The sequence below is a fragment of the Poromitra crassiceps genome, assembly GCF_964638095.1.
Source record: "Poromitra crassiceps genome assembly, chromosome: 1".
NCBI lineage: Eukaryota > Metazoa > Chordata > Actinopteri > Beryciformes > Melamphaidae > Poromitra > Poromitra crassiceps.
Window position 1 is genome coordinate 36,859,621 of NC_139623.1, and position 27,500 is coordinate 36,887,120.

Genomic DNA, 27,500 nt, shown 5'->3' on the forward strand with positions numbered 1-27,500 from the left:
ATCTGTTTCTCTCAGGTTGTGTCTGTCTGTCAGTCTGTTGCCATAATATGGAAAGCTGATGTGAACTGTCCAGTCTAGTGAGAGCCAACCTGTGTTTATGTGGCCTCAGACAGTGTGTCAAGTGCAGTACGTTCTGTACTGTAGCATGACTGCACCAGCCCATGCCTGCACACAGTGCAGTAGAGGGGAAATAACACATCCCTGTCAAAATAGCCTTAGAATGGCTTCCAAGATATCTTTTGCTTCAGGAAGCCAGTCTGACTCCACTCAAAAAGAGATGTGATGCTTCAGGAAGCCAGTCTGACTCCACTCAAAAAGAGATGTGATGCTTCAGGAAGCCAGTCTGAATCCGCTCAAAAAGATATGTGATGCTTCAGGAAGCCAGTCTGAATCCGCTCAAAAGTGTTTTTATTTAAAAAAAATTATATTAGCCTTTATTTAAACAGGTAAAATCACATTGAGACCCAGGGACTCATTTACAAGTGCGACCTGTTCAGACAGCAGCAATCAGTTACAGGGCAACAAGACAACAACAATACAGACTCAGATACAGATAAATAAAATAGAATCACTAAACATAGCAGGTACTAAACATAGCAGATACAACAATTTACAGTTTCAATAAACAATGAGACATTCACTAAAATAATTAAAGTATAAAGTGCGAAAGGAGATAAAGTGCTAAAGGAGGAGAGGGTCAGGTTTGTGAGCAGGAGCAAAGCATAGACGCACTCTCCAAATTCTACAATATAAGTTTAAAACTCGTTAGGGGGATCAAGCTGGACAGCTTCAGATTAAGCTGTAGCATGTTCCAGGCAGAAGGGGCCGCGTAGGAGAACGCCTTTTGCCTTTCTCAGTACGGACCGAGGGGATGGAGTAGGTGATGAAGTCCTGTGTACGCAGGCTATAGCTGGACTGTTTGTGAGATAGATAGTTAGATTAAGTAAGGAGGCAGCAGGCCTAGGATGGATTTGTAAATGAAAATGTACCAGTGATGGGTTCAGCGGATGGAAAGAGATGGCCAGTTGACTAGTGAGTACAGAACACAGTGGTTAGTAAGGGGTTTACAGCCGGTACCAAAAAGCAGCGCGCCATGATAAGCTGCATCCAGGATATGGAGACAACTAGCGGAGGCATGCATTGCGTATACAGGACATCACCATAATCCAAAAGAGGCAGGAAGGTGGCAGCAACCAAACGTTTACTAGCAACAAATGAGAAGAAGGATTTATTCCTGAAGAACAAACTTAGCTTCAGTTTTAATTTCTTTAAGAGATTGTCTACGTGAGGTTTAAAAGAAAGGCCGTCATCAATCAGGATGCCTAGGTATTTGTAGCAATATAAAATTGTGTCGTCGTCATATAAATGGACAGAAGCGTTGGGAATAAGCCCTATGTCATTGATATAAATGGTGAAGAGAGTTGGCCCCAAGACCGAACCTTGGGGCACCCCATTTGAGACATTGAGCATGTCGGAGGAGAGCTCACCAAACTGCACACACTGTTTACGATTGGACAGTGATGCTTCAGGAAGCCAGTCTGAATCCACTCAAAAAGTATCTTGCTTCATTGAAGTGCTGATATAGCTTTTGATTCAATGTGAACTGCCATTGAGTGTACAGACTCCAAACTGAGTACTGCTGAGCGCCTATGGTACAATATGCCCAGTACTCTAACTTGTAATATTCATATTGTATCGAATATAATCAAGAGTTATATTTATTGGACTTGGGAAACATATTAATTTTAAATGTTATTTCCTGCAGAGCATGCTGCCCCCCCTAAGAAACCACCCCGACCCGGGGCCCCTAGCCACCTGGGCAGTCTGGCCTGTCTAAATACTGGCGACAGCTACAACGACGGACTCAAGGTACACACACACACACACACACACACTCACTCACTCACTCACTCACTCACTCACTCACTCACTCACTCACTCACTCACTCACTCACTCACTTTTTGTGCACACATGCATGCATGCACACACACACACACACACACACACACACACACACACACAAACAAAATAAAAAGCACACAAATATGCTTGGAAACATATTGATACAAACATACATATTATCACTTGTTACCCATAAGAACAGTGTCACACAGACATATTGACATGGATATACCAGTTGCACAAATAAACACACGTTGCATGTTTTTGTAATGCTTAGAGAGCATTAATATATTCCTTTATCTTTTCCTTTGGCTGCTCCCTCTCTCTCTCTCCCACCCCTCCACTCCTCCTCTCCTCCTCCTGCCCTCTGCCTTACTGTTGACCCTAGCCCTGGCGGGTAAGCAGCACACTGTCTGTGTGTGTTTACTGTGCATTTTGTCTCGTAGTTGATCACATAGGGATTCATCTCGCTCCCTTCTTCCATCAGTTCTTTGATCAGTCAATCAGATAAATCAAACATTGTCATTATGTAATTTCCCCCTTTGTTAGGGAGATTGTTGTTCCTCGTCTCTTGTGTTATTCCCCTCAGAACTAATATTCAACTTGTTCTCAAGTGGAAACCATTTTGTTTTCTGATACTGGCACTAACAGAGCTTCTAAGCCCTGATATGACACTTGATAATCCTGCAGATGTCTTTGATCTTATTCACGCTAGAAGAGGTGTTGAACTAATTATGCACTAATTATACAGTTTTCTAGACTAGGCTGCTCTGAAAACCTATTTGATGATGAGCCAAATGGAGTAAGCGCATAAAGATTGCATGAAGGTATTTAACCGTCCCACAGTGCAAACTAGCTAACAAGCTCAACAGCAACAATACGTTGAAATGTGTAGATCACTAAAATAACAACCAAGTGCAACGGTCAGAGCCATAGTGTCCTGACAGTAGATTTAACATATTCTTGTGACCATAACATAATCGTGTAAGACAGAGACCTGCATGGAAAAGAAATCTGACAAAAACAAAGGCTGAGGAGTGGAGTACAGTAGAGAGATTTTTAATTTCTGACAAGAGCATACAGTACAGCAGGGGTTCCCAAACTTAAGGATGTCGCAGCCCACTTTGAAATCTGAAAATCTTCCGGGGCCCACCCAACCCTTTAATCACAACTCTGATCAACACACGAGACTAAGGTCGCTTTCACATATAAGCTGGTGGACTCACAGCACAACACACAGCAATTTGTCAAGTGCACGGTCACTCGTCTATTGGACAGAATATAGAGGGGAAATCTCTCCTCTTCTGCCTCCTTGCCTGCTGAGGACTGACTGCACACAAGTGAATCCGCGAAACACAACCCATAGAGAAACACCACCTTTATGCGATCTTGGGATTTCTGGTTTTACTTTGGTGTTACTATCAAATAAATATTTTACAAGAATGTGCCCAATATGAGCAGCAGATGACTGAGGCAGCTGCTCATGGGGGTCCAACATCATTCTGCAGATGAGAGGAGACGAGGGAGGCAGCGCGGTGCACACTGACCCGTGTGCGCGCCGCAGTGTTTTCCTTCCTTCTACCGCCTTCTACTCATGATGCACTGCCTTTCCTATATTTGCTCTTGTGTTTGGTTCGGTTTGCTTTCACACCACAAACGAACCGCGCTAGAGTTCACTTGCAAACGAACCAAGACCCACATTTTTAAGCGGACCAGAGTTCGCTTGTTTGTTCCGCAACAGAGTTCATTTGCGCTTTCACACCACCCCAAACCACGCGCACTATCCGAGGAAACGAACTCTGGCACGGTTAAGCAGACCAAACAGCTTATATGTGAAAGCGACCTAAGATGATGTATTTCCCTATATGTTTTTTTATATTATATATTTTTTATTTCGTTAACAGAGCATGTGAACTTGGGCGTAAGGGAAATTAATAATCCATCCACATACAAAAACATTTCGGCAAAATACCCAAAAGCACATTGCCAACATTTTCTCCCCCCTTACTCATCAATTTGCATGCATAACACATTTGTTGAGACAAAATGTGATGAGCAACAACATAATAAATCAATCCACAAGCTACTAATGCTAGGCTATGAACAGTCCTACCTTATCTGTAAAGGGGAGACTTGGAATTTAACCTACGTTTGGAGCGTTATTTAGCCCCCTTGCCAACAAGTTAGCATATTATGCTTGGTACCAATGAATGCCTCAAGTCTTCTAGTTTCTTCTGATAACAGGATCTCCACTGTAGCTTTAAAAATGACCCTGCTACAGTACAGCCATTTGATTACCCGCGAAAATCGGGAGGGTTGGCAGACAACTCACGGCCCACCTGCAGTACCTCCACGGCCCACAGTTTGGGAATCACATACAGTATTAGAGCAAGTCGTTCAGATCTAGTTAGTCTCTTAAAACAGACATGGTCGGCTCCCGCAATTTGCAAATTCTCCCACCTACCCGTCTGTACTTCCTGCAGGGGAAAGTTGGTCAAAACGGAAAAGGAAACTCCGGTGAAAACAATGAGCTCTGATTGGACTCATGAGCATTTAGGCGGGACTTCCGCTCATTAGTCCAATCAGAGTCCAATAGTTCCCAATGGATATAGCACGCTGAAGGCCGGCACATCCACTAATTTCTCCAATCACCTGCCTTGATTTTGTTATGATGAGATGAGATACAGATTCTGAATAGATAGATGATTGGAATTTATAACGCTACAAGGTTCAATTAGCGGCAGAGATTGATTCAGAGAAGGAGGAGCAGAGGAGCAATTCAAAGTGGGAGAGGTTGAGTGACATGCTAGTTTTGTGCAGACACCCAAGGGTCAAGTGAGGACAGCCAGTCAGATCTGGAGGAGAGGGACCAGAGAAGGAGTTGGGAGGGCAGATATACTGTATGTGGCAGAGTGAGTTAAGAAACACTGTGTATGATATCCACTGTGGAGTGAACCAGAAGGCTGCCATATTCATGCACCTGGTCCATTGGGGATAGACCTGTTGTGTAGTGTGACTCCAGCCTAATTAAGTGTTGATTAATTAATCAGGATTGATTACATTACATTAGATTAGAAAATATTTATTGTCCCCAAATGGGGCAATTCAGTTCACAGCAAGCAGTTACAACATCAAAATACATAAACACATAAAAACACAGGTAGCATGACACAACTTAAAATGTGTGCTGAGAGAGAGATTGTGTTGTTGTTGTTGTTGTTGTTGTTGTTGTGTGTGTGTGTGTGTGTCTGTCTGTCTGTCTGTCTGTCTGTCTGTCTGTCTATCAGTTTTGCACTCCCATCTAGCGGCCAGAATACAGAACTGCACTTTGTCAGCTCTGTGTCCACTGAGCACTTCTGCTCTATGTTTTTTTTAAGCGCTCAGCGCTCAGCAGATGCTTAGGATAATGTTTTGTCATGGCTCCTGCTCTTAATCTGCACTGGTTGAAAACCAGTATTTGAAAGCAAAGTGTCCTTCTGTCTAAAGTTGAAATGATTTCACTTTTTACCACAAGATGTGCATAGTGCCAAAACCATGCTTAGTTCAACCAAACCTTTCCACTGTGAAGCAGGAGAAAACGGTCTGTACCGAGAGGCCCTCAGTGGACAAAGCCATGAATCACAAACATCACTATCATGCATTGTATGGGCAGGTGTGCCAATAATTATGACTCATATTGCCCATCTACATTTCTGTGTCATGTCCTGGCCACCCCGTATTTATATATGTTAATGCCTGAAACCAGCCTTTTGCTCTTTCTTCGCTCAGTCAGCCTGCCACTCACAATTTCCCCCCCTCCTCATTGGTCCAGCTGCAGCCCCAGGAGATAAGTCCGCCCCCTACAGCCAATCTGGATCGCTCTAATGACAAGGTGTATGAGAACGTGACGGGATTGGTCAAAGCTGTGATCGAGATGTCCAGTAAGATCCAGCCAGCTCCTCCAGAGGAATACGTCCCCATGGTCAAGGTAAAAGAGACATGGTTGTCTCACTCCTCACCAGGGACCTTACTGCCTTGGTAGCTCTCTTGCAATTTCCAGTTTGTCTCCCTAAACGTTTAAGACTAATCTTTGAGTCATGTTTAAACCTCAAGCTAGAGATAGCTAGCAAGCTTAACTTTTTTTTGCTTGTATTTATTATCTGAAATCCTGTATTCTGCTTTTATTTGTTATGGCTTACTATTACTTTTTAATTGTGTTTTTTATTTAATAGTTTTTGTTATTTTTGACCAATACAGTTGATATCAGCAATATGCAGTGGCCTTGCCTCCATTGGCTAGTTTAGATTCATACTCTTTCTGGTCGACTGCCAGTCAGTCGTCCGACATTGGTTTGTGCTCTTGCACTGGTGCAGAAAATAAACATTGATTCCAGGTATGTGAGAAGAGAAGTGCTCATCAATTTATACTTTGGACTTGCTGGGTCACCGCAGCAGATGCAAACTAAGTCCTGCATACTAAAGCTCAGTGGTCTGAACAATGGAGACAAGGCAATACATCCGCCTGGTTTACTTGAATTTGCCATATTTCAATGTCTTTTCTTTTTTTTTTACCAATGAAGAAATCAATCAATTTACTGTACCCTTCTTGTTTTTCTTTTATCTTGCCCCTTATGTAACTCACAAGAAAAAAAGAAAAATGTTTTGAAAGTGAGGCAGATGTTCAACTGTAGTGTGTGTTTGTGTTTTTCAGGATGTGGGTCTGGCGTTGAGGACGTTACTGGCCACAGTGGATGAGACTATTCCACAACTCCCTGCCAGTACGCATAGAGAGGTAAAGGCTTGCGCACACACACATACTGTACACACAGACACACACACACACACACACTCATCCATTCCAAGCTATATAAGGTTAGCAGGAGTGCCGGTCCACGGTGGGAATACGAGACATGAACTGGAAAGGATTCAAACCATCTGATTGTAACATACAGTACCATATATAATGGACACAGTGGGCCCTATCTTGGTACAGGCGATATCGCTTATTTACATGTACGCTTGCGCGCCTGTTTGTGCGTGCCTTAAGGCAGGGAAGATTCCAGTCCGCTGTCCAGGTGTTATGCCGAGTTTGCACCCCCACCAGGCAGCAGCAAAACGCATCCCCACCTCACGGGAGCATATTGTAATGATTTATACAGAAACATAACTGTTTAAAAATAATATAATTGTTTGGGTAGACGTGACCTCCCTGTTTTTAAGTTAAAACAGCCCCAAAATATGGTGGCGATGCAATTCCTCGTGGGCTCGTCACAACAACGGGTGCAAACGCAGATTAGAGGCGTGCCAAATCATTTATGCACGGCGCAAACGGAATTTGGGCGGTGTTAACCACCAGAATTATTCACAGGTGTGGCCTGGCAATGCCTGGGCGTTAGATCAATCAAACCAGATTCCCGTCTTAGTCCCTGTAATACAGTTTGCGTGAGGCATGCTGTACTTCTCCCCATGCGTAAGTTGGAAGGTGTAGGCCTATTGACTGTATATATTATCCCTATCTCATAACGACACCATCACATCATATACCTGTTAAAAACATCTGAGTTTTGATGCAATTCGGGTTATTTTGTTGACTGGGGTGGGACAATAGAAACGTGTTTGCAGCGGGTAAACAGCGGAGACAAATTAAAAGATTGGAGGATTTACAGTAGACTCAATTAAAATTTGACTCGTGCTGAGGACAGAGGGATGGAGAGAGCTTGTGACAGATCGGCTGTGATGCCAACGACCCTCCGGGTTATAGCAGGTGAAGGTGAATAGCCTATTGCAAGTAGGCTACAATGTACACGTTTTCTCAATTAATTTACCATAACCCCTCCTTGCAATGTGATGAAAGTTTCTCAGTGAATTATAGTTGATTGCCTATACTATATATATATATATATAGTATATATATATATATATATATATATATATATATATATATATATACTATCAACTATAGTTGATGTCCTGGGGTGGCACATCCGTGCGTAATGACGTTTCTGCGATGTGCTGCGCGGAAATTATGGTGCGCTCAAGCACAGCAAGTGTTTTTGCGCTAAGAGGTCCTTGTCAAAGCTCTTAGCGCAAAGTAATTGCGCGCTGCTGACGATAGGATAATGCCATCGATCCCCATATTTTAGCGCTGAAACGCCTGCTTTGGCATGTGGCACGCCTACTGTATGCCTAGTACAATTATAACAGGCATGTGCTTGTGCCCGCCCCCAATTTGCATTGCGCATGGCGTTAAAACGCTAAATTACCGATTTTGCGAAGATAGGGTCCAGTGTTTCCAGTACTCATCTCATACATCATCATACACACGATCTGTCAAACAGTCATTACAATACAACAATAATAGACTGCAACAATAACAACAAGGGGGGGGGGAGTACTGTGTTATTCTAAAATTAGATGAGTATACAAGACTAAGTGTGGGATCCTTGTGAAATCGCCAGCTGAATTGTAAAGTGTGGTGGGGAAAAATGGAGGAAGGGTGTTATTTAGGGATTGTTAGTTGAATGTGAACCTTAAAAATCCCTCGTTATTTTAGTTATTTTTTAAATGGGTGGAGAGTCACATCTTTCTGGGTCAACATTGCCGCTGCTCGCTCGTCGCTTCTGACATCAGTGCAGGTTGTGAAGGTTAGTCTGGTTGGTAGTACTGTGCCCAGACCATAATGAAATCATTCATGCTTAAAATATTGGGTAGTATGGAAGTGTACCGTTATATTTTCATTGTATAGATAGATGGCTTATTTTACATGGTTGTCGTGTTTTACTTCGTTTCGAACTCGAGCTCTCACTCTAGTGCCATATTCGCTGCGTACGCAGCCCACTGGAAGACTGTTATTTTTGCTAAAAAAATGACCTTTAATATAAAACCGACCACCCACCAGTAGGTGGCGTGGTGCCCCCCTGGGGCTGAGGCGGCCACCCACCTCAGCCCCGCTCAGCCCCGGGATAGCCACTCATCGTTCTTCCAGCCGCGCTGAGGACGTGTTATTCAGAAGCTCTGTGTTAGCTCAAGTTTGCGCTCTTAAAAGCTAGGCTAATTCTGTCTTATTTGCCCACCTCGAGAGGTTTGTGTGGACGAGATTCTTCAGGCTTCGGGGACCCGATCCTGTTCTCTTCACCAGCGGCGTCGGAACAAGTTCATCTAAAGCTAAGAGTGTCTTGCTTTGCAGTTAACACCTGTATAAATAGCTACCGCCGTGTAGCGTGCTTCGTCTACCCCGGCTGGGGTGGCGATAGAGATAGGCTTGAGAGCTAACTAAGGTTACCTCTCAAAGTGTGAAAGCTAGCTTGCATACGTGCGAATAGCATATTACTGTTTTAGCACAGAACAATAGGCTAACTTAGCAGGCTGCGTCCCCCCGGACGGGGTAACGCACCCAGTTGTTGTGTAGATAGCTAGCTTGCACCCGTGCAGTTAGTATCTTGTGTGCTAGCACATTAGGCGCAGGCTACCTCCGTGTAGAGCGCGCACGTTCACTCCGGCTGGAGTAACGTTAAGAGAGAGTAGTAGCTAAAGAGCCGTGCTCTCCAGCTTAGCTAGATACAGTAGCTAGCTCGCACCTGTGCGGCTAGCATCTAACGTTGCGTTGCTACTTTTACCGTTGCAGGCTTACTGCTAGTTAGCTTACACGGTACAACCCCCGCTAATTCCTGGTACAGTCTGCGGGTGCTTGCTGCGAGTTAGCTTGGCTTAACTCGTGCGATGAACCAGGCGGCTGCCAAGAGAAAGGGGGGGACAGCCAGGTGCTGTGTTAGCTGTGATGCTATGCTGACCGGTTACGACCGGCACGATGACTGTGTGTACTGCCTGGGGCATGAGCACGCAGCTCAGGCGCTGCTGAAGGCTAGCTTTTGCAGCATCTGTGACGCCTTCACCCTGGGCGAGTTACGAGCAAGAGCTGCGCTCTTTGTCGAAGAGGACTTGCCGCCCAGCGGCACGCCCCCCGAGGGAGGTGCATCCGCGGGGTCCGACCGCCCGGGCGGAGGTGAGGCAGCCGCTGCTCAGGGTCTCCCGGACCAGTCCGAGCAGCAGGGTCTGAGTTGGGGTGACGAGCCCATCCATCCAATGTTGGAACAGGGCGGACTCTTCCCCTATGACCCCCTAGTCGATCCCCCCCAGGAGGACACCCCCCAAGGGGAGATGTCCGGCGGAGAGGATTGGGACGGTGCTACCACCGTCACCACTGCGGTAGAGGCCCGCTCAGAGATGAGCAGCAACGAGCCCTACCAGAAGCAGTTTCAGGGGGTGATGTCGACGGCCGCAGCGAAGCTAGGCATCGCTTGGGCCGAACCACCCCCGCCCCCCGCATCAGTGCTACAGGGGTGCTACTTTCAGGCACGCCAGGCACCCCGCCCGAAACGCCGAATGCCCGTCTGCGTAGACGTGATTCATGCGGTGCAGGCGGGATGGGATAAGCCTCAGGAGGCCAAGCCGCTGTGTGCGGGCATGGTTCCGTGGTCGGCGGTCGAGGGTGAGGAGAAGCTTGCGTTCTCCGCGATGCCCCCCCTCGAGGAGATGGTGGCTTCCCACCTGGCCTCCAACGTCACTAAACTCACGTTGCCCTCCAAGGCGTGCCAGCTGATGGCCAAACTGGCCGAAAAGGCGTATTTGATGGCGGGGCAGTCTGCCGCCATCACCAACAACCTGGCCATCCTGCAGGGTTACCAGGCTGTGCTCCTGTGGGAGATGCAGGGTGACCCCGCCCCCGAGCTGTTTACAGAGCTCAGGATGGCCACTGGCTATGCCTTGCGTATGGTCGACTGCCTGTCGCAGAACAGTGGGAAGGTCATGGCCTTCTCCGTTCTGACTCACCATCACCTGTGGCTGAACCTCACTCAGCTCCCTGAGCAGGAGAAGATGAGGCTACTGGGGATAAAGATCTCTCCGGAGGGCCTATTCGGTCCTTCCGTGGAGGATTTGGCCCAGCGGTTGGAGAGGCAGCAGCGAGACTCCGATGCGGTCAGATCCCTCCTGCCTAGGCGGCAACGAGGGGAAGACTGCCGGTTTCAGGTGGCAGCGTGCACGCCGAGTCGCCCTTCGGGGCCTCTGGCGCCGCGAGCCACTTCTATCTTCTTCTATCCCAGGCGGAGGGGGAGGTGTTCCACCCCTCCCCAAGCAGGTGGAAGCTAGCAGTCTGGCTCCTGAACGGGACCATTTGCTAGCCCAGGGCTTGCCCGATAATGTGGTGTGCACTATTCTAGTGCTAGGGCTGCTTCGACCCGCTCTCAGTACACGTACAAGTGGTGGGTCTTTTCGCGTTGGTGTACGGATAAGGGCGTGGATCCAGTGAACTGCAGTGTGTGACCAGTTCTCGGTTTCCTTCAGAGCCTGCTTGACGCGGGCCAGTCCCCGCAGTCGCTTAAGGTGTACGTAGCCGCGATTTCTGCTTGCCACATGGGAATTGGAGGGAGCCCCGTGGGGGCGTGCCCTTTGGTCTTGCGCTTTATGAAGGGAGCGTGTAGGCTGCGCCCGCGGTCGCGGTGCGTCTTTCCCAAATGGGACTTGGTCACGGTGCTGGACTGGCTCACCAGTCATCCGTTTGAGCCCATGGACTCCGTCGATCTGAAGTTTCTGTCTTTAAAGACTGCGCTGCTGCTGGCCTTGTCGTCAGGAAAGAGAGTTGGTGACTTGATTGCCCTCTCGGTGCAGCAGGCCTGTATGGTTTTTGGGGATGATGGGCGCAGGGTTACGTTGCGACCTAACCCGGCTTATCAACCTAAGAATATTAATGCCAGCTTCAGGTCTATGGTCATAGACTTGTCAGCATTCTGTCCCCCGCCGTTCAGTTCGGGCGAGGAGAGGCGCTTGCACATGCTGTGCCCCGTAAGGGCGCTCTCGGCCTATGTGGCCAGGACACGTTCGTTACGCACTACAAACCAGTTGTTGGTCTGTTTTGGGCAGAAGGCCCAGGGTGGGCCCCTTTCCAAGGATCGCTTATCACACTGGATAGTGGAGGCGATTGCTTTGGCATACTCTGCCATGGGTAAGGTACCCGCGGAGGGTATCAAGGCGCATTCTACGCGAGGCGTTGCGACATCTTCCGCGTTGTTGCGTGGTGTTTCGGTGGAGGACATGTGCGCTGCGGCCTCATGGTCCTCTCATCACACGTTTGTTAGGTACTACAGCCTCGACATGTCCGGTTCGCGTTTTGCGCATGCGGTACTGTCAGTGGCAAGAAGGTAGTATCGTTGCCGCTTAAAATGTCATACGCTCGGGCATGAACGTCTGCCATGCGGCCGTGGTTCACCGATGCCTCTCGGGTCGCTCTGAGGGGTGCTCCCAGCAGCAAGGGCGGTTGAATTTGGCACTAGAGTGAGAGCTCGAGTTCGAAACGAAGTAAAACATTAGGGTTGTACTACAACCCGGGTTTTACGAGTGAGAAGGAGAGCTCTCACTACCCAGCCTTGCTGCGTCAATGCGTCGTTGGTTGCGTTGATTCTCAGCGGGCTGGAAGAATGAGTGGCTATCCCGGGGCTGAGCGGGCGTGACGTAGTCACGTGGGTGAGGTGGGTGGCCGCCTCAGCCCCAGGGGAGCACCACGCCACCTACTGGTGGGTGGTCGGTTTTATATTAAAGGTCATTTTTTGAGCAAAAATAACAGTCTTCCAGTGGGCTGCGTACGCAGCGAATATGGCACTAGAGTGAGAGCTCTCCTTCTCACTCGTAAAACCCGGGTTGTAGTACAACCCTAACGTTTACATTACCTGGTTCTATCCTATAACAGATAGAGATGCCTGCTTATTTCTTTTACATTGTTGAGTTGATAAAGAAGATGAATGTTGTGTGATATGCTCTGGTATTCTTTGTTATAACAGATCGAGATGGCCCAAAAGCTTTTGAACTCTGACTTGGCAGAGCTAATTGGGAAAATGAAGCTAGCCCAACAATATGTGATGACCAGGTAAGTGCTGTACTATATCAACAAAATGGGAATCTAAAATATGTATCTTGCTGTGCCTTATGTGATGATGACTTATGTAATCTCCATCTATTAGTCACTCTGCACCTCTGCCCTTTTTGGGCCCTATCTTCCCAAAAGCGGTAATTTAGCGTTTGCGCTCGTTTAACGCCGTGCGCAATGCAAATTGGGGGCGGGCACAAGCGCACGCCTGTTATAATTGTACTGGGCATAGGCGTGCCACATGCCAAAGCAGGCGTTTCAGCGCTAAAATGTGGGGATAGATGGCATTATCCTATCGGCGTTATCCTATCGTCAGCAGCAATTACTTGGCGCTAAGAGCTTTGAAAAGCACCTCTTAGCTGCGCTCCAGGCGCTACAGTAAAACACTCGCTGCGCTTGATCACACCATAATCTCCACGCTGCGCAGCGCAGAAACGTCATTACACACGGACGTGCCACCCCAGGACATCAAATTCTGCTAAATGGAATTGAATAAATGAATTGAGAAAACTTGTACATTGTAGCCTACTTGCAATAGGCTATTCACCTACTCCTATCCCATAACCCGGAGGGTCGTTGGCACCACAGCCGATCTGTCACAAGCTCTCTCCATCTCTCTTTGTCCTCGGCACGAGTGAGTCCACTCTATTACGCATGGAGAGAATTACAGCATATTGCATGCCTCGCGCAAACAGCGATCGCGAGACGGGAATCTGATTGGTTTTGATTGACGTAATGCCCAGCATTGTCTGGCCACACCTGTGAATAATTCTGGTAGTTAAGACCGCCCAAATCCCATTTGCGCAGGCATTTTGGGGGCGCAGATGATTTTGGCACGGCTCTAATTTGCGCCTGCGACACTTGCCGTGAACGTTTCCGCATCCCCGCCGAGAATTGCATCCCCGCCGAGAATTGCATCCCCAACATATTTCGGAGCTGTTTTAACTTAGAAATCAGGGAGGTCACGTCTACCCAGACAATTATATCACTTTTAAACAATTAAATTTCTGTATAAATCATTAGAATATGCTCCCGTGAGGTGGGGATGCTGCCGGGCGGGGGTGCAAAACTCGGCATAACACCTGGACAAATGTGCAAGGTAGACTTCCCTGTCTTAAGGCACACGCAAAACACATGTGCAAGCGTAAATAGGGGATATCGCCTGTACGAAGATTGGGCCCTTTGTCTTATACATTCTGTTACAGTCTGTTATTGTATTGAATGTAAAAACTTTTCCAAAAGCATAACGAATCAGGAAATGAGAAAAAAGCAGGTGATGTTCCAATACATTTTCACAGGGGAGACAGAAAATAAAGGCAATTTCAGAGACACAAAGTTTAAACTTTTAATACTGTATTTTTTATTCTCCAGCTAAATTAATAATAATAATAATAATAATAATAATACTTTGTCTGTTTTCGGGTTTCACTCAACTTTCATAGACTGGGTAAAAATGGTGTATAAAAATCCAAAATCAAGGATCAGAGTTAATGGTTGTTGCTCAGATTTTTTCTATCTTAGGAGGGGGGTCAGGCAAGGAGATTGCTTGAGTTCATTATTATTCGCCGCGAGCATTGAACCATTAGCTGAATCAATACGACAGAATAAAGATATAAAGGGAATAAAGGATGAAGGGGGGGTCGAACACAAAATATCCTTATTCGCGGACGATATATTAACATATATATGTGAGCCATCCTCCACTATACCAGCCTTGTTGAATAACCTGAATGAATATGGAGAAATATCTGGATATCTGACCAATGAAGACAAATCTGTAGCGATGATGCTTTCAGGTGAATGTCCAGCAGAACTAAAGAAAAAGGTTAATTTTAAATGGACGAATAAGGGGTTCAGATATCTGGGTATCATTATTACTCCTGCCACTTCACAGTTATTTCAAGCTAATTATGGAAAGTTGATAACTGAGATAAAGAAAGACTTTGCTAGATGGGAGATTTTGCCTTTGAATTTGTTGGGAAGAATAGACACAGTAAGAATGAATATTTTACCAAGATTGTTGTTTCTGTTCCAGTCATTGCCTATTGGGGTCACTAATTCTACTTTTAAAATGCTAGACAAAATTATATCCAAATTCTTATGGCAAAATAAAAAAGCTAGAATTAAATATAAGACACTTATTTGCCCGAAGGCGAAGGGAGGTTTGAGTCTTCCAAATTAAAAAAAATTATTATTGGGCAGCGCAACTTAGAGCTATATTTTTGTGGATAACTAATGAAACGGATGCGATGTGGGTGGGAATTGAGCAAAACTCATGTCAAAGTATACCCTTGGAATCACTTCCATTCATATCCGAAAGGGAATGGAGGAGACTCAAGGGTGGTAATGAGTGGATTAAAGGAACAATGAAAATATGGTCAGCCGTATGAAAGAAGTTAAAATTGTCAAAATCTATCTCTAGAGCCACTAAAATAGCAAGAAATCATGATTTTTTTACCATCACTTATGGACTCAGGGTTTAAAATATGGGCAAACAAGGGGTTGATATATATTGCACAACTGTTTAATGGACAATTTATATTATTGAACAAATTTCAAAATAATTTAATTTACCAGCCCATGATTTTTATAAATTCCTACAGATAAGACATTATCTTGAGAAACATGAGGAGTGGGAGAATATTTGTAAATCACCTTCCAATCTAGAGGAGCTGATTATGTCATTTACAGAGAGAGAGAAGAAAAGTGGGATTGTATCACAAATCTATAAAGCATTACAACATGAATCCAACGATAACAATATGTACGTCAAAGAAAAGTGGGAACTAGAAGCAAATATAATAATTACAGATGATCAATGGGAAGACACATTCGAAGCAGGACATAAACTAACAGCCCAACATGGAAAGAATTTGATTGGAAGGTGAAAATTAGATATTTCAACACTCCTTCTATCACTTCAAAATATAATAATACGTCTGAGTTATGTTGGAGGGGTTGTGGACTGATGGGAGACTTCACACACATTTTTTTTGACTGCCCGAAGTTACTGGAATTCTGGAAGGATGTCCAAAAAGAGATTAAACAGATTCTGGGCTTTGACATTATTTTAGAGCCAGCACTTGTGGTACTGGGCATACCTCCTGACAATGAGATGGATAAAGACTTAATTTATTTATTGAGAATTCTGCTATTAATAGCGGGAAAAAATGATAACAGTCTCCTGGCTGAAGCCGCAGCCCCCCTGCATAACACAATGTAGAGAACGGGTAAAGAGTGTCTTTACCATGGAAAAAATAACAGCAAGATTACAGATGAAAGTAGAAAGGTTTGATGTAAGATGGGCTCCAATAATACTTGCAATGTCTGACCTGTAATCACCTCTTCTTTTCTTTTTTCTTTTTTCTTTTCTTAATTTCTTTTCTGCACATTTTTCTTTTATTTATAAACATATAATGATGATTACGGTTAAATCAGAACATGTTTAGACAAATGATACAGTGAATAACAAATGTCAAGGATTACATGTATGCATTTCAAACTGTTTGTCTTATTTGTGGAAAAAAAAAAAGTAAAAAAATAAAATAATAATAATAAATATAGCCGCAAGCGGCGATGCGGGGTCCAAGCTTCCGGTGACTTGGGGGGTGTATGTCAGATAATATAGACACTGAATTGCACATTTAGTCAGAGTTGGTATGTGCACGGTTTTTGACGTGCATGCTGTTTTAGGGCAGAATAATAATAATAACGAGGTGAGTGATGACTGCACAAGTGTGATTTAAGCTGTGGTGATGGGGGCTTTATATAGTACCAGGAGAAGGGCATTTATGATGTCATTTATGATGTAATTTATGATGTCATTTATGATGTCATTTATGATGTCATAACTGACGTCGTCATAGAGAAGGTGACAGTCTTGTGACATCACTGATGATGTCATCTATGATGTCATCTATGATGTCATCTATGATGTCATCTATGATGACATAGTGTCAAAGTTTAAACATTTATCATTTCAAGACGGTTTCACGTATCCAAATTCTTTATACAACTTTAGATCAGGGAAGTCCAGAGATGACACAGAAAAAGTTTGGGCTCATTCGGGCAAATGGCCTAGGACGAGTTCGTTTTTTTTTTTGGAAAATCTAGCAGGCTTAAATGGGTGTGAGTTATGGGTCAATACGCAAAAGGGTCTGTTATAGCGCCACCATCTGGCCAATATGGCTAATTTTTTGTCTCTGAGCAGTGGGGCACATTTCCAACCTATGTGCAAGGTCTGGCTACTGTAGCCCTTACGGTTTTTGACGTGCATGCTGTTTTAGGGCAGAATAATAATAATAATAATAAATATAGCCGCAAGCGGCGATGCGGGGTCCAAGCTTCCGGTGACTTGGGGGGTGTATGTCAGAAGGTGACATCACTGATGATGTCATCTATGATGTCATCTATGATGTCATCTATGATGATGTCATTTATGATGTCATTTATGATGTCATAACTGACGTCGTCATAGAGAAGGTGACAGTCTTGTGACATCACTGATGATGTAATCTATGATGTCATCTATGATGACATCTATTTATTTATGATGTCATTTATGATGTCATTTATGATGTCATAACTGACGTCGTCATAGAGAAGGTGACAGTCTTGTGACATCACTGATGATGTCATCTATGATGTCATCTATGATGTCATCTATGATGACATAGTGTCAAAGTTTAAACATTTATCATTTCAAGACGGTTTCACGTATCCAAATTCTTTATACAACTTTAGATCAGGGAAGTCCAGAGATGACACAGAAAAAGTTTGGGCTCATTCGGGCAAATGGCCTAGGACGAGTTCGTTTTTTTTTTTGGAAAATCTAGCAGGCTTAAATGGGTGTGAGTTATGGGTCAATACGCAAAAGGGTCTGTTATAGCGCCACCATCTGGCCAATATGGCTAATTTTTTGTCTCTGAGCAGTGGGGCACATTTCCAACCTATGTGCAAGGTCTGGCTACTGTAGCCCTTACGGTTTTTGACGTGCATGCTGTTTTAGGGCAGAATAATAATAATAATAATAAACGGAACAGATACAATAGGGATCCACGCACTTCGTGCTTGGACCCCTAATAATAGATGTCATAACTGACGTCGTCATAGAGAAGGTGACAGTCTTGTGACATCACTGATGATGTCATCTATGATGTCATCTATGATGTCATCTATGATGTCATCTATGATGACATAGTGTCAAAGTTTAAACATTTATCATTTCAAGACGGTTTCACGTATCCAAATTCTTTATACAACTTTAGATCAGGGAAGTCCAGAGATGACACAGAAAAAGTTTGGGCTCATTCGGGCAAATGGCCTAGGACGAGTTCGTTTTTTTTTTTGGAAAATCTAGCAGGCTTAAATGGGTGTGAGTTATGGGTCAATACGCAAAAGGGTCTGTTATAGCGCCACCATCTGGCCAATATGGCTAATTTTTTGTCTCTGAGCAGTGGGGCACATTTCCAACCTATGTGCAAGGTCTGGCTACTGTAGCCCTTACGGTTTTTGACGTGCATGCTGTTTTAGGGCAGAATAATAATAAACGGAACAGATACAATAGGGATCCACGCACTTCGTGCTTGGACCCCTAATAATAATAAACATTACAGATACAATAGGGATCCACGCACTTCGTGCTTGGACCCCTAATAATAATAATAATAATAATAATAATACTATAATTACTACTATAAAATATAAATGTATAAAAAATACTATAATGATTATAAAAAATGATTATTGGGCAGCGCAACTTAGAGCTATATTTTTGTGGATAACTAATGAAACGGATGCGATGTGGGTGGGAATTGAGCAAAACTCATGTCAAAGTATACCCTTGGAATCACTTCCATTCATATCCGAAAGGGAATGGAGGAGACTCAAGGGTGGTAATGAGTGGATTAAAGGAACAATGAAAATATGGTCAGCCGTATGAAAGAAGTTAAAATTGTCAAAATCTATCTCTAGAGCCACTAAAATAGCAAGAAATCATGATTTTTTTACCATCTCTTATGGACTCAGGGTTTAAAATATGGGCAAACAAGGGGTTGATATATATTGCACAACTGTTTAATGGACAATTTATATTATTGAACAAATTTCAAAATAATTTAATTTACCAGCCCATGATTTTTATAAATTCCTACAGATAAGACATTATCTTGAGAAACATGAGGAGTGGGAGAATATTTGTAAATCACCTTCCAATCTAGAGGAGCTGATTATGTCATTTACAGAGAGAGAGAAGAAAAGTGGGATTGTATCACAAATCTATAAAGCATTACAACATGAATCCAACGATAACAATATGTACGTCAAAGAAAAGTGGGAACTAGAAGCAAATATAATAATTACAGATGATCAATGGGAAGACACATTTCGAAGCAGGACATAAACTAACAGCCCAACATGGAAAGAATTTGATTGGAAGGTGAAAATGAGATATTTCAACACTCCTTCTATCACTTCAAAATATAATAATACGTCTGAGTTATGTTGGAGGGGTTGTGGACTGATGGGAGACTTCACACACATTTTTTTTGACTGCCCGAAGTTACTGGAATTCTGGAAGGATGTCCAAAAAGAGATTAAACAGATTCTGGGTTTGAAATTATTTTAGAGCCAGCACTTGTGGTACTGGGCATACCTCCTGACAATGAGATGGATAAAGACTTAATTTATTTATTGAGAATTCTGCTATTAATAGCGGGAAAAAATGATAACAGTCTCCTGGCTGAAGCCGCAGCCCCCCTGCATAACACAATGTAGAGAACGGGTAAAGAGTGTCTTTACCATGGAAAAAATAACAGCAAGATTACAGATGAAAGTAGAAAGGTTTGATGTAAGATGGGCTCCAATAATACTTGCAATGTCTGACCTGTAATCACCTCTTCTTTTCTTTTTTCTTTTCTTAATTTCTTTTCTGCACATTTTTCTTTTATTTATAAACATATAATGATGATTACGGTTAAATCAGAACATGTTTAGACAAATGATACAGTGAATAACAAATGTCAAGGATTACATGTATGCATTTCAAACTGTTTGTCTTATTTGTGGGGGGGAAAAAAGTAAAAAAATAAAATAATAATAATAATAATAATAATAATAATAATAATAATAATAATAATAATAATAATAATACTATAATTACTACTATAAAATATAAATGTATAAAAAATACTATAATTGGAGAGCCATGTGCTCGGCAAGGCACATCGTTGCTGCGATCACCTGCAAAATTGGCCAAAACACATTTCAGGGGTCTGGAATGAATCTGTTGCAAAAAAGTGAGAAAATCTGCCTATGCAGGGCACTACAGCAATATTTAAAGTTTTTAGGATTTCACACTCACAGAGCAATTGACCTATCGCTAAGTCCCGCCCCGAACGCAGACTAGCAAATCACAGCGCGTGCAGCTGGACACTCGGACAAGCTGAGCCTAGGGCTCCATAGAGGAGCATAATAAATCAGAATTCTCCTCTGGTTTTATGGTGTTTCATACAGTTATAAATTGAAAAAATTGTCAAACGATGTGCATGGGGGTAAATGCAACATTACGAGGTATCCTGGGAGGCCAGGCAATTGATCATATTAAACTAGTAAACGTAGATCCACTCACATCCACAATGTTACTGTTTTGGACGTTAAATCTGCAATCGTGGTGACAACGAGATGAGTCTTCTCCCTCATTTGGCTTCCATGATCCAAAAGGTATCATGAAATCATCATGGTATTCAGAAAGTCGGCAAAATAAAATGCTGAATTATGCGAGTTTCCAGTCATTACGTCATGCGCGTGGAGTTGGTGAAGAGGTAGAGAGGGGAGGCTGGCCAGCGAGACTAGTGAAGAGGAGGCGCATTGATTGATGTGATTATAACATCGCCAGACACCAGTCAAACCCTGAAACGAGGGAATTAATCCCGTTCTCCAAATAAATGTGAGGTAGTCTAAAGAGAAAAGATCCAGGAGGAAAACATGATGTTAAAAGCTGTAAGCTATGCCTCTGCTGATCTGCTACTACACCACCACCCATGCGTGCGTGCCGTTGTCTCGCTATGAAAAACACTATTTAACGTTTCTTGATTATACAGAGGTACATGAAATAGATTACCAGGCGCCACTCTTCAATTCGGCATATAGGCTATATAATCCACGGAGAGGTTACTCTAAGTGAATGTCAATTCTGGATGTGAGTCGTCTGTTATCCCCACCCGCTGTCTTCCTCCGTTAAAACGTTTAATTAAAGATTCGCTAAAGCCATTTCCAGGCATGCACGTATCGCATTTCTTTTTATCGATAGCTTTAAATGTTGTAGGCTACTACCATGGCATAGTGAAGTACTTTCTGATGGCTTCTAGACGATATCAGGCCTCAAAAAGTTGCGAAGAGCGTCTTGGGATATAACTTTGACAGTGACAGCTGCCATTTACTCTAGTCAGCCTGCCCTGTGTTTGTCCGAGTGAGGACGGGGGGTGGGGCTTAGCGATAGGTCAATTGTGACATCATCACCATCCCTTCCCACTAACATTGTGACATCATCAGTGATGTCATAGACATGACATCATCAGTGATGTCATAATCTTATTATATGAGCGCTGAAAAAAGTCCACCCACGCGGGGGCACTACACAGATATTTTACGTTTTTAGGCCTTCATTGTGACATCATCACCATCCCTTCCCTGCTTCCCACTAACAGCGCAAGATTAGTAATAACAACAACTGTATGTCTGCTGGTTAGTAAAATCTGTTATATAAGTGATGTATTTTTTTTTGTTTTCTGTCCCAGTCTCCAACAGGACTATAAGAAACAGATGTTGACGGCGGCTCACGCGCTTGCTGTTGATGCCAAGAACCTGTTGGATGTCATCGACCAATCACGACTCAAGATGATGGCCCAATCCCGCCCACACTAGTTCCAAGCCAGCTGAGCTGACCCAGAGGAGCTGGTCTGGGATTTGACGGACAGCGTTGATTCATTACGGTTGCCGTTGGCAGTGGTGAACAAAAGACTCCTGAGGTCAATGGTGACTCCTGACATGAGAGTGAAAGGAAGGAGCGGACTGCTTTATATCAAACGACTCAATTAATGGAGAATCAACGGTTCTGATATCTTGACAACAGTCGATGAAGAATCATCAGAAGCTGACTCCATCTCTGGGCCAGGAGGGTAGGGACTGCTGTGTGAACCGAGGGCGTCCATTCTTTTGGGATTGGACTCGCCATGTCACTGTGACTGTCCCCATAGAACAGAGCAAAAACACCTCCTGAATCAGGGACTTGGCAGCTTCAGTCTCTTTGGACTGGAATGGAAAGATGAGAGGAGGAGGAGCCGAGAGAAGGATCGAACACGCCGGTGCTTCGTAAACTACGGGTCTGGACCGGAAGTGACTCAGTGACTCAGTTTGGCTCCCAGGGTTAAAAGGTTTAAGAACCTCCGAAAGAAACACTTTATTTATAGTACAGAACTAGTCTTGAATTGATGAAATCAGTCTGGATTTGAGGGTAAGGAGAGTATATTGCCTGAATACGAGTGGACATGCCCTGATCCTTTTTTCAAAAACTAGAAACTCTGAAAAACAACACCCATATGACTAAAAGTACAGGGGGAGCAGACTAGACATCAGCCAGCAGCCTTGTTAGAAACATGTGATGTGAGCTCCCTCCTCAGTTGAAATACCTCTTGTTTTCTCCATGGATGCTTTTCAAGGGTCAGAGATCGGACAGTCTAGGTTTGGTTATAACGCTGCCTCCCTCCCTCCACCTCTCCTCCTCCCTCCACCTCTCCTCCTCCCTCCTCTCCCCTGTCTGTTCCAGTCTTCCTCCCCTTTCCCTGCTCCCTCTCTCCTGCAGTCTTCCTCAGCTCCTATCTGAGCAGGTTTTAAAGACTCCCAACTGTGAAGAATTCAACTCTGTCTGGTAGACACCACAGACAGGATAATACATGCTTGTCTACTCCACTCTTTTTTTATTGGCTGGCTCCATTTTTCTTGTCTTTTTTCTTCTTTTCTTTGTTGTTGACAGCTAGTTGACAGCTAGACAGTCGGTGTCTTCTTCCTCCACCTCCAGGCTGAAAGCGTTGGGTTTGAAACGTGGAATACAGATGCACATATTCAATCCCAGCAGTGACTCTGATGAGGACAAACAGAAAGTGGACTCTGGAGATGCTTCCCACTCGACTGGGAGGAAGGAGGAGGAGCGGACAGCGCTGTCACAGGCAGGATCACCCATGTGCCTGTGGGCATGCTCAGTGTGTACAGGACCTTTACAGTTTTTCACACACACACACACACACACACACACCACGTTTACACAGACTACACTACAGTTAAATGCCAGATGTTCCAGACAAGTTGCACTCCAGCTCTGTCTGTCTGACGGCGGCGTCTCCTCGTTCTTTCTCCCACAGTCGTGTCCAATCTCTCTCAGTCGGCCCTTCACAGACTGGTGTCAAACCTTTACCCCCCCCCCCCCCCAGGGGAACAAAGCAACACAGCAGATGTGGAACCACAGAACTGGAAGCTTTCATCTCTTGCAGACACAGAAGCTACACACATCTCTTTGTTAATACTGACCCCACCTCGAGTATTACATAGTGCTATATGAAATGTACTGGGGGCCATACTAGTACAATGTGATATACTGGTATGAATAGCAGTGGATTTGCACAGCATCCCCCAAAAAGAAGTCAGTAGTTTTTTTTAACCTTATCTTACCAAGATTTGTTTTCCACATAGCCAGCAATGAAACTATCAAGTATCTGAGCATCACAGGGATGAGACATTATTTTATTTCCTTGTTGCTGCGTAATTCTGCCCATGTTGGTATATTGTGAGCTATACTGGTGTGTCTCGCTGGTAAACTGTACAGGACTCCGACTAGTAAACACTGGTTTTTATTTTGTCTTCTGGGCTAAGTGGGCCATCTTGTCAAATAGGAGGAAAAAACAATGAAATAAAATAATGCCAAAATGGAAAACAGTCTGTCCACATTCTTATCCATGAGCTAGCTTTATTTGAAAAGAGGATTTCTTTACAAGGGAAACAAACAATTTCTCAAAATATTTATTTACAGTGTCTAGAATTACAGTGTGTATTAAAATATTAATATCAGAATTGGGGGAGGAGTGCTCCCTGTTGTGGTCCATTTTGTATCCCTTATGAATGGCATTTGGTTTAATTCAATCTGAGACAAACTGATGCCTGGCAATTACATGTGTGTGTTGTATTAATATGATTTCAGGTCAGTCAGTAAAACAGTGGTATTAAAGAGTAGCCTGCTATAAGTAAGTACAGCCCCAATAAAGTTACACAGGTTAATATCAGTGGCACTAAAACATGTCGGGTCTGTCAGTAGCAGATCGACAAGTAACCGCATCAGTGCGGTTACTATGTGAAGTTGGCTCCATCTTCGTGATTAAACTGTTATGCAATCTGATTAGATCAGTGTTAGTATAGATGACGACACACCTAGGATACTAGGATAGGAGTGGTAGGAAATACAGTATGTTCGGCCGCCTTTAATTGCAACTTCAATTGTATTATTTTGTAATTTGGTCAAAGTTCTATGCAAAATGGAAAGGGAATTCGTAAACATTTATGCCAATATTTGATTGTTTTAAATGGCTTTGAACAGTAGTTTACTGTAGAGATAGAGATTGTTTCCATTTAAAATTATCCTTGCTACAAAGTGGAGATCAGGTCCATTCAATCCATTTTAATTGGATTTTAGGTTGGCAATACTCAAGCACAATATAGCATGTGTCTTTCAGTTACAATCAAGTTCAATCCCTGAGGTTTCAATATAATGCTGCTGAAGAATTTGTATTCAGTGAGGGTCAAAGCCATAATACACACAACAGCCACTAGGTGGTGGTGTTTTTTTTTGCATAACATTCACTGTTCACATGGTGTACAATACAGCCACTTGGGGAGCAGTTACTGTAAGTCACTGTCACAGATAGCTGATGCTACAACTCCACACACTATATACATTCTATTTAGGCCTACATGATAACATATTCAGATAGATTTAATGCCGTTTACCAGAGAACACTACAACAATACAGTAGCAGTGTGTAATGTATGTGTGCAACAGTAGCTCCATTAAAATCACAGGTTTTTGCCTGTAGAGCTGTTGACTATCAGGATGTTGCTGACTTCAGTATAAAATCATCAGTAATACACATAGAGACTGAAGCAGCAGTACCACGTGTATGTGAACAACGTTCGCTCCACTAAAGTTACAGAAGTTGAAGCTGCTGCAGCAGTTGACGGTGTTTCCGTTGCCGATGTCGTCGACTGAGGCGGTAGACGCAGCTCCCATGCACGTGGCCCTGCTGGCACACTGCTTCACTATGGCTTTGCTATTACCTGAACAACACACACACACACACAGGATGTTGGAGGCAGAGAGACTGACATTACATGCAGACGTCATTGTTGCACAACTCCATTGCTGCTGCACTGTTGCCCTGTTGCTCCACAAGCAGAGGAATTGTTTGGAAATTCCCACAGCAGTAATGCAGGATAGATGCTTTGTGGGAGGGGACTTACATTACTTGAGATATTTGTTTCCATCAGTTATTTTAGGATTAAATCTTCCATTTACGGCTGTGCCCCACATTCAGAACTGAGGTTTAGAGGATGTGTAATGCTATAGTTGAATCAGCCAAAGTCTTTGTCGTGTCTTACTGTTGCCTACTGGCACTGAACATATTGCTCATATGAGACCAAAGCTTTAATTAAACATCCCCTCACCGATCAAAATGTCATTTAATAATCCAATCAGTATCAGTGGTAAACCAGTACTAATCATGAGGATCTTTATAGTCCTAGTAGACAATTATTTATGGAAGTCTACAAGTAGTCTTGTTGCCTTATGCCTTATGACCCAGTGTTACCTAAGGTGTCGACGGTGGTCATGCATATGTCCAGCGGTGCCTGGCACTCCTGGCTGCTCTGGCTGTTGCATTCTTCATTGGTCGCAGAAGAAGTGCACGCATAGCACTCCAATGACAACACTGGGGACATGACAAAAACAACTCATTGACAACACTCGGGACATGACAAAACAACTCAATGACAACACTGGGGACATGACAAAAACAACTCAATGACAACACTAGGGACATGACAAAAACAACACAATGATAACACTAGGGACATGACAAAAACAACTCAATGACAACACTAGGGACATGACAAAAACAACTCAATGACAACACTAGGGACATGACAAAAACAACACAATGATAACACTAGGGACATGACAAAAACAACTCAATGACAACACTAGGGACATGACAAAAACAACTCAATGACAACACTAGGGACATGACAAAAACAACACAATGACAACACTAGGGACATGACAAAAACAACACAATGATAACACTAGGGACATGACAAAAACAACTCAATGACAACACTAGGGACATGACAAAAACAACACAATGACAACACTAGGGACATGACAAAAACAACTCAATGACAACACTAGGGACATGACAAAAACAACACAATGATAACACTAGGGACATGACAAAAACAACTCAATGACAACACTAGGGACATGACAAAAACAACTCAATGACAACACTAGGGACATGACAAAAACAACACAATGACAACACTAGGGACATGACAAAAACAACTCAATGACAACACTAGGGACATGACAAAAACAACACAATGACAACACTAGGGACATGACAAAAACAACTCAATGACAACACTAGGGACATGACAAAAACAACACAATGATAACACTAGGGACATGACAAAAACAACTCAATGACAACATTAGGGACATGACAAAAACAACACAATGATAACACTAGGGACATGACAAAAACAACTCAATGACAACACTAGGGACATGACAAAAACAACTCAATGACAACACTAGGGACATGACAAAAACAACACAATGATAACACTAGGGACATGACAAAAACAACACAATGATAACACTAGGGACATGACAAAAACAACACAATGACAACACTAGGGACATGACAAAAACAACACAATGATAACACTAGGGACATGACAAAAACAACTCAATGACAACACTAGGGACATGACAAAAACAACACAATGATAACACTAGGGACATGACAAAAACAACACAATGATAACACTAGGGACATGACAAAAACAACACAATGACAACACTAGGGACATGACAAAAACAACACAATGACAACACTAGGGACATGACAAAAACAACACAATGCTCAAGTAGAAGATCATTACAGCAACTCTGAAAACAAGTACATTGAAGTGAATCCAACTGAATCTGGGATATTGGGAATTTAAGTCTTTATTATTAGCGGGGGAAAGCCAAAGTAAAATGAATAGGGGAAAACATGAAAACGTGCAAGTAACACTGCAGTACAGTATAAAGCTATTGGACGCCACTCATAAACTCCTATGGAAAACACTATTAGGGCATTCTAAGAGGCAAGAGAAACAAAATAATATATATTGTGCCTGACATTTTCCTGGGACATTCCCTTTTTATTTTAGTTTGGTGGTTTGGCGTTTGGTCTGGCATCGTCCTAAATGTGACAGACGGGGGCGGGGCCAGGGAAAGTCCTGCTGTGTTTTAGTATAGCCTACCATTTTATTTATTGACTAAACCTTTCATTTTAGGTTGTCAACTTATGTAGTCAATGTTGACCTGGATGTC

The 27,500-nt window shown here is 43.5% G+C and overlaps 2 protein-coding genes across 4 annotated transcripts in view; one reads left to right on the forward strand and one right to left on the reverse strand.

Moving 5' to 3' along the window:
* Window positions 1–21,740, forward strand: part of LOC310782188 (focal adhesion kinase 1-like) — a gene marked incomplete at its 5' end in the record, with an annotated part of 170,277 nt that extends 148,537 nt beyond the window's left edge. For 2 of the 3 annotated variants that reach the window (XM_083642875.1, XM_083642874.1), the window contains 5 exons: window positions 1,766–1,869; window positions 5,715–5,870; window positions 6,593–6,673; window positions 12,714–12,799; window positions 21,595–21,740. In XM_083642875.1, the coding sequence (XP_083499001.1) occupies window positions 1,766–1,869; window positions 5,715–5,870; window positions 6,593–6,673; window positions 12,714–12,799; window positions 21,595–21,721 (554 nt within the window). In that variant the 3' untranslated portion in view covers window positions 21,722–21,740. Of the gene's footprint in view, window positions 1–1,765; window positions 1,870–2,291; window positions 2,301–5,714; window positions 5,871–6,592; window positions 6,674–12,713; window positions 12,800–21,594 lie in introns of all 3 variants that reach the window. The other variant, XM_083642876.1, reaches the window with a different exon arrangement.
* A 3,218-nt stretch (window positions 21,741–24,958) lies between these two features.
* On the reverse strand, window positions 24,959–25,837 carry LOC310782577 (uncharacterized protein; the record flags this gene model as incomplete). The annotated part of the gene is made up of 2 exons (XM_083643258.1): window positions 24,959–25,177; window positions 25,708–25,837. 2 exons carry the CDS (start codon window positions 25,835–25,837, stop codon window positions 24,966–24,968), a joined length of 342 nt encoding a protein of 113 aa, XP_083499384.1. The 3' UTR covers window positions 24,959–24,965.
* Window positions 25,838–27,500: the final 1,663 nt, after the last annotated feature.